This window comes from Cebus imitator, unplaced genomic scaffold (assembly GCF_001604975.1).
Source record: "Cebus imitator isolate Cc_AM_T3 unplaced genomic scaffold, Cebus_imitator-1.0 Scaffold234, whole genome shotgun sequence".
Taxonomy (NCBI): Eukaryota; Metazoa; Chordata; class Mammalia; order Primates; family Cebidae; genus Cebus; species Cebus imitator.
The window spans coordinates 1,307,720-1,315,581 of record NW_016107549.1 but is presented as its reverse complement, the minus strand read 5'-3'; the positions used below and the strand labels follow the sequence as shown (position 1 = coordinate 1,315,581).

The window sequence follows — 7,862 nt, the reverse complement described above, 5'->3', positions numbered from 1 at the left end:
CGCGCCACCATGCCCGGCTAATTTTTTGTATTTTTAGTAGAGACGGGGTTTCACCATGTTGACCAGGATGGTCTCGATCTCTTGACCTCGTGATCCACCCGTCTCGGCCTCCCAAAGTGCTGGGATTACAGGCGTGAGCCACCGCGCCCGGCTCCAATAATGCTTCTTTAGGCCCCAAGCCCAGCCTGGACTAGAATCCTCAGTCAGTGGCTGCTGGGCTCCAGGTATTTGAACAGATCCCTGAGTGTCCTTCAAGGCTTGGTGTTGGGTGAGCACTCAATACACGTGTATAAGTTGGAACCTACCCTCTGAAACCATTGCCTGTCAGTGAAGAGGAGGCCCTCTGGTGTCTACCCAGATGGGAGTACCCACTCCCTTTGTGGCCACAAAGATGCAAGGGCCCCTGAGGCTCTGTGCCCTCCCTGGCCTGTGTGACCTCTCATTCCAAGGTTCACAGGTCCCAGCAGGAGCTGAGTTCTGCCACCTGGATGTTGTAACCCATCCTGCCTAGGGTAGGCTAGCTCTCTTTCCCACACTCGCAGGAGAACTGAGGCTGAGGCACTGTTGGTTTTCTCCCTGGAGCCTGGCTAATGCATCCTCACCATCTGGAGACTTCGCAGTGAGAGACGGGAGAAGCTCGTAGGAGGAGAGGGCTCTTCAGGACACGTCATGGCTGATGCCCTCCCTCATTTTCCAGAAAATCCAGGGTTTGGGCAGCGTTGGCACCCCACGTGTCTAATCTGGGGTATGCAAGGGCGATGATTCTTATGCCTTCTCTCCTAACTGAACCTGTGAGACCCCTGCGAGGACCCCTGGAGCCCAGTGCTCCCGGGTCGGGTCCTGACCTAGCCCGTGTTCCAGTTCCCAGGAGAGGCGTGTATTGTGGCTGGAGGACTTGGAGTGGTCTCTTACCAAGCTGCAGGGTCATACTCGGCCCAGACACGCACGTACTCATCCAGGTGGTGGGGGCCCAGGATGGAGGAGTCTCGGGTGAGGTACTCGAAATTGTCCATGATGACGGCGACAAAGAGATTCAGCATCTGTGGGGACACCGGGGACCAAGATGGAGTGGCGGCAGAGAAGGAGGGAATGAACAAGTGAGGGTGAAGGATACAGACAGACAGACACACCCAAAGACATGTACACAGAGGCCCAGATGGAGCGAGGGATAGAGAGAAGATGGGAAAGGAAATGAGACAGACAGATGGGGGGACAGAAAGGTGACGCTCACGCACACGAGGAGGGCCAGTGAGAGGGAGATCAAGTGGAGAGATGGAAGAGACGGACAGACAGAAAGAGATGGAGAGAGATACAAAGAGACAAAGACTGGCCGGGCGCGGTGGCTCACGCCTGTAATCCCAGCACTTTGGGAGGCCGAGGTAGGCAGATCACTTGAGGTCAGGAGTTCAAGACCAGCCTGGCCAACCCGGTGAAACTCCATCTCTACTAAAAATACAAAAATTAGCTGGGTTTGGTGGCATGCGCCTGTAATCCTAGCTACTTGGGAGGTTGAGGCAGGAGAATCGCTTGAACCTGGGAGGTGGAGGCTGCAGTGAGCTGAGATCGCGCCACTGCACTCCAGCCTGGTGACAGAGGGAGACTCTGTTTCAAAGAAAGAAAAAAGAAAGAGACAAAAACCAAGAAGGACAGAAAGAGACAGAGTCAGTGAGAGAGGGAGGAGAGGCTACTGAAATGAGGACCAACAAGAGAACCACCGTGACCCCAAATCCTCCCACATCTGCCCCCAACAAGGCCAAGTTTTTCCCATTTTTATTTTTCATTTTTGAGACAGGATCTCACTCTGCCGCCCCGGCTGGAGTGCAGTGGTGTGATCATGGCTCACTGCAGCCTCGACCTCCAGGGCTCAAGTGATCCTCCCACCTCAGCCTCCTGAGTAGCTGGGACTACAGGTGTGCTGCGCCACATGTGCAGCTAATTCCATCTTTTTTTTCTTTTTTTGAGACAGAGTCTGTCTCCCAGGCTGGAATGCAATGGTGCAATCTTGCTCACTGCAACCTCCATCTGCCTCAGCCTCTCAAGTAGCTGGGATTAAAGGCACCTGCCACTACACGTAGCTAATTTTTGTACTTTTAGTAGAGACAGGGTTTTACCATGTTAGTCAGGCTAGTCTCGAACCCCTGACCTCAGGTGATCCGCCTGCCTCGGACTCCCAAAGTGCTGGGATTACAGGTGTGAGCCACTGCAACCAGCCTCAATTTATTTATTTATTTATTTTTAAAGAGATGGGTTTCGCCATGCTGCCCAGGCTGGTCTTGCTTTCCTGGGCTCAAGTGACCCTCCCACCTTGGCCTCCCGAAGTGCTGGGATTACAGGCATCAGCCACTATGACTGGCTGAAATATTTCACTGGGTCTCAAATGGGGGAATTCTGTCCCCGGCTCCCACCCCCACCCCCTGGGGGCATTTGCGAATGTCTGTAGACATTTGTGGTTGTCACAGCAGGAGAAAGGGGTGGCGTGTGCTGCTGGCATCTGGTGTGGGGAGGACAGCGATGCTGCTGTGTACTGTGCAGGCATAGCGTGGCCCCACCCCAAAGAATCAGCCAGCCCCAAATGTCAACAACTCTGAGTTTGAGACGCTCAGGGTCACCTGATCCCAGGCTGGTTCAGAGAAGTCTTGGAGGGAACAAACATTTGACACAGCCACGTTCTAGAGAAACCCACTCCCCTGAAAGGGAGACAGACTTAGGGAGCCCACCCGGCCCTCACAGTGTCCACAGACTCACCAGAAATGAGCAGAGAAAGATGAAGGAAACGAAGTAAAAATAAGCAAATTCATTGCCACACTCTCGAGTCAGGATGCCAGAGTTCTTATCACACGGTTTCCCGCTGAGGCAGGAGAGCATGATGTTGTGCCACGCTTCCCCGGTGGCACTCCTGAGGACAGGGAGAAATCAGAGGCTTGGGCACCCAGCCCTGACTGGGCACGAATGCCTCCCCGGGAGGTGGAGCACACATGGGTTCTGGCACTTGGGTTCTGGAGCTGGCCAGGCAAGTCCCAGCTGGACCACCTCCTTTTTCTGGGAGCTGTGTACTGAAGTCCATAGGGAGCTTTGAAAAAATACCAATACCCCACCCCAGCAGACTTGGATTCAATTGGTCTAGGGTAAGATTTCATATGTATGGTGTGTGCCTTCCCTTCCCTCCTTTCCCTTCTCTACCCTCCCTTCCTTCCTTCCTCTCTCTCTCTCTCTCTTTTGACAGGGTCTTGCTCTGTTACCCAGGCTGGAGTACAGTGGCACAATCACTGCTCACTGCAGCCTCAACCTCCCAGGCTCAGGTGATCCTCCCACCTTGGCCTCCTGAGTAGCTGGGATTACACGCACATGCCACCACTCCTGGCCAATTAAAAATTTTTTTTTGTTGAGATGGGGTCTCAATGCATTGCTCAGGTTGGTCACTGGTATGCTTTAAAAGTTCCCCTAGGCCGGGCACGGTGACTCACACCTGTAATCCCAGCACTTTGGGAGGCTGAGGCAGATGGATCACCTGAGGTCAGGAGTTCGAGACCAGCCTGACCAACATGATGAAACCCCGTCGCTACTAAAAATACAAAAATTAGCTGGGCGTAGTGGCATTCGCCTGTAATCCCAGCTACTTGGGAGGCTGAGGCAGAAGAATCGCTTGAACCTGGGAGGCAGAGGTTGCAGTGAGCCGAGATCGCACCATTGCACTCCAGCCTGGGCAACAAGAGCAAANAAAAAAAAAAAAAAAAGAAAAGAAAAGAAAAGAAAAGCTCCCCTCCATTCAGGTGACAGTCATCTCATAACATATTCTCCCTGGATCACTCTGTTCCAGGCATGCTGGGAACAGTCCTCAAACATGCCAGTCACACTCCTGGGACCTTTACATGGGCAGCACCCTCGGCTGGCACTGCCCTTCCCCAATATCCACATGGCTCCCTCCCTTGCCAATTTCTCTCAAATGTCACTCTTTCAGAGAGGTACAACCTACCAGCCCTCTATTCTTTTTCTTTTTGTTGTTAGATTAAAAAATATATATATATTTTTTACTGTTGCAAAATACACATAGCAAACTTAACCATTTTGAAGTGTACAATTCAGTGGCATTAAGCACACTCAAATTATCATGCAACTATCACCATTATCTACCTCTATGGCTTTTAAAAAAATTAAAAATGTATATTGTTCTTTTTGGAGACAGAGTCTTGCTCTGTTCCCCAGGCTGGAGTGCAGTGCACAATCATAGCTCAATGTAGCCTGGAACTTCTGGGCTCAAGCAATCCCCCCGCCTCAGCCTCCCAAGTAGCTGGGTCTACAGATGCGTGCCACTATGCCCAGTTAATTAAATTTTTTTTTTTTGTAGAGACGGGGTCTCACTGCCCAGGCTGGTCTCAAACTCCTGGGCTCAGGCAAACCTCCCACTTCGGCCTCCCAAAATTCTAGGATTACAGGCATGAGTCACTGCACCCAGCCCTGTTCCCTTTTATTCTTGCATTTCATCCTTTTTCTAGCATCCTTTATAATTTGTTCCCTGATTATGTGCCTTCCCCATGGGGATGTTAGCTTCCAAAGTGCTGAAAATGTCTTTTCCTCTTCTCTACTTCCTGCTGCATCCTCGTTTTTACAGCGGTGCCTGGCATGCCGTAGGTGCTCAATAACCCTCCAGGGAACGAGTGAAGGAACTTTGTGTGAAGCCGGGATGACGAACCCAAGAATCAAGCCTCACGGTCTGTAAGCCTGTTTTCTCATCTGTCAGACAGGGCTGCCAAGAATCCCTTCCTCACAAGGTGGTCAGGAAGATTCAAGGAGATAATGCCTGGAAAATGACCTTCATGACTAGGTCCCAGGGCCCTCTGGTTCTGCCCTCCTAGGATTCCTGGGCCCCCAGACACCCATTTCCACCCTCACAGGAAAAAGAAGGATAAGAGCACATCCAGTCACCTCCTCACCGGAAGAGGAGGAGGACGGCACGCCCCCTACCGGAAGAGGAGGGCACGCCCCCTACCGGAAGAGAAAGAGGAGAGCACGCCCCCTACCGGAAGAGAAGGAGAAAGATACGTCCTCCATTGGAAGAGGAGGGCACATTCCCTATGGGAACAGAAGGATGAAGGCAGGCACCCCCACCACGGGAACAGAATTATGAGAGCAGGCCCCCTTCTCACCGGAAAAGCAGCATGAGGGCCTGGAAGAAGGTCCGGAAGTTATTGTGCTCAGTGATTTGGAAATCATCTTCGTCACTGTCCTCGTCCTCCACGTCAATGCCGATGTTGCCAAACACCTGCAGAATTCGAGGGTGATGACCAGGGGCTGCCATTCCCCCAGTGGCTTCTGGGAAATGCAGCTCAACCTCCATGGCTGCTTCTGTGGACCAGGCTTCTCTCACCCATCCCTTCCTAAGGCTGGCTGCCCTCCTTGGGAGACTCTGGGAACCTTAGGGGTGCAGGACTCACCTGCATCCCAATGATGGCATAGATGAAGAACAGCATGGCGATCAGCAGACAGACATAAGGCAGGGCCTGGTGGGAAAAGAAGCAATGAAGAAGTGTGCTGGGGGTCCCTCAGCCACACCGTCTTCCTCCCTTGTCCCAGTGCTCTGCCCCACTGGGTTGGGTGGCCACATGCTGCACTAGAGTCCTGCTAGCGCTGGTGGGCATCTCTGGGGGCCCTAGGATGAGGCCTTTAGAGCTCTGAAGACACACCAGGGGTGGGAAGTTAGACAAGAGCCCTGCAGATAACAGATTCTCTGCATGACTATATCATAGAAGCACTTCTGATCTGACTTCTACATTCACCCAGAGCATGGGGGTCGCCTGTCTTATTAGCCCTGGACCAGCAGGAGGAATGAGGACTCACCTTGAAGGACTGCACAAAGGTCCAGAGAAGAATGCGGATGGTGTAACCCTGACGGAGAAGTTTGATGAGCCGGGCAGCTCGGAAGAGGCGGAGAAAGCTCAGGTTGATGAAGTTATTCTGGGGAGATGGAGGAAAAGGGGTGACCATCCACCCACCCCAAAGGGCTCAGAGCCGTCACCACTCACAGAGGCCCCCTACATGAAGCCAACCAACAGGAAAAAAGCAAGCCAGACCCCAAATAAGGAGGGAGAGAGAAAGCACTATTAATGCAATGATGCAGAGGAAAAACTCGAAAAAGGAACAAAGTTGGGAGAGAGAGGGTGGGAGGGAGGAAAAGGCATCAACTCAAAAGCATAAGCCCTCCCTGCCAGCCCCACCCACAATGGGGAAAGGAAAGAAAAAGGAAGGAGGAAAAAGGAATGGGGATGGGGAAGAAATAACAAAAGAACAAGAAAAAGAAAATATATCAGAATCATCCAATCAGGAAAAAAATCGAGATGGTTTTTGTTTCTCCCAACAACCAAATGCACTGAGACGAAAGGACACAAGCCGGTCAAGTTGCGGAATCTATCACACGTGTACAATGCACAAACACCAGGGCAGGGGTGGGGATGGAGGTCGCCAGCACGCTCAGACCTGGTGGACATGTGCGGGTTCCGAGGGCATGTTACGCTCCGGGCCAGAAATGCATCTGTCACGGGACTCACCGGGCACCCTGCCCTGCCCTGCCCTGCCGAGCTGCCCACCCGCTCCTGCCCGCCCTGACCTCACCCCACGGCCAAGAGGAGCAGCGGCTCGAGCCAATTGGGAGAAGCGGAAGAGCATCTTTTCTTACCCCCTTGGCGAGCGGGAATGGGGAGGACGGGAGGGAGCTGGGGCTGTTCGGCTGCAGGGTGAGTCCTCGCTGCCCGCTGAGTCGGAGAAGATGCATTTGGGGCCCTTTTCCCCCCTCTCAGGGATGGCTTCTCAGCTTCTGGGGCTGGGTGGAGTAGCACGGGACCAGGCCTGCAGGAAGCAGGAAGCACTCAGCTCCCATGGGTGGGTGAGCTCAGAAAGCAGCCCAGGCCCACCAAGGGGTGGGTGCTGGGGGCTGGGAGGTGGGACCATCCCTGCCCCCAGGACCTCCCTGGGTGGCCACTGCCTCTGCTCAAAAACCCCATCTAGTCACTGCCTCTGCCTCCTCCCACCCAAGCTAAAAGAACCAGGGGTCCAGAGAGTTGGGGGGCCAGGGAGACCAGCTGGAGATGGTGGACACGGACTGCCAGTGTTTTGTGACCATCGTGGGGCTTCAAGGGACCTTGGTTGGGGGGTGTGAGGCTCAAAGTCATGAGTGGGCCAAATCTGGCTAAAAAAGCTGTTTTGTTGGGCCTGAGCAGTGTTTTTTCATTTGTCCTTGTTTTTAATTAAAAATTATTGCTGTTGTTTAAAAATCAAGAGCTTTTTGCCCACCAATCTGGCTTTCTGGCAACCCCAGGCCTGCTGCAATTGCTCCCTGGAAGCAGGCCACATGCTCTCTGGTTTTCCAAGGTCCTCGAGTTCTAGAAATGGCACCTGCTTTCCTGGTTGACTAGTGTCTGCTTGGCCGCCAGAGGCATTTGAGTTCGAGACCCCAGCCTCAGGCAGACGTGGAAACCCTTCTTCACTGGCCAGTACCCAGCAGGTTGAAGACAGCAGGAGTAGAGGGTCTCCCCAGTAAGGGGGCCTTCATCAGACTTGTTCTATGGGATTTGCAGGAGCCCTAAATATAGGCCACATAGCAAGACTGAACTTGGTCTAACCTTCATCCCCCTAAATGGCACAGGGTGACCATACATTCACAGCCTCCCTCCCAGTTTCACAAGTGTCCTAATTTGGGTGACGCATTACATGGGAATCCTACTTGGCGGCTTCCAGAGGGCTTCCTGGCCACCACATCTGCGTCTTGTGCTAGCTTTGGCCTGGGAACTGAGAGGCAAAGACTGGAGTTCAAGGAATTTCTGAGGCTGGCAAGAGGCCTCTGGGTCTGATAGCAATGTCTAGGACACTCT

At 53.1% G+C, this 7,862-nt stretch overlaps 1 protein-coding gene across 20 annotated transcripts in view; it reads right to left on the bottom strand.

Moving 5' to 3' along the window:
• Positions 1-7,862, bottom strand: part of CACNA1A (calcium voltage-gated channel subunit alpha1 A) — a 293,742-nt gene that overhangs the window by 19,489 nt on the left and 266,391 nt on the right. For all 20 annotated transcript variants that reach the window (XM_037727562.1, XM_037727559.1, XM_037727549.1 and 17 more), the window contains 5 exons: positions 5,836-5,952; positions 5,433-5,498; positions 5,145-5,260; positions 2,746-2,896; positions 913-1,040 (listed from right to left, as the gene is read on the bottom strand). In XM_037727562.1, coding sequence (XP_037583490.1) covers positions 913-1,040; positions 2,746-2,896; positions 5,145-5,260; positions 5,433-5,498; positions 5,836-5,952 — 578 coding nt within the window. The remainder of the gene's footprint in view (positions 1-912; positions 1,041-2,745; positions 2,897-5,144; positions 5,261-5,432; positions 5,499-5,835; positions 5,953-7,862) is intronic.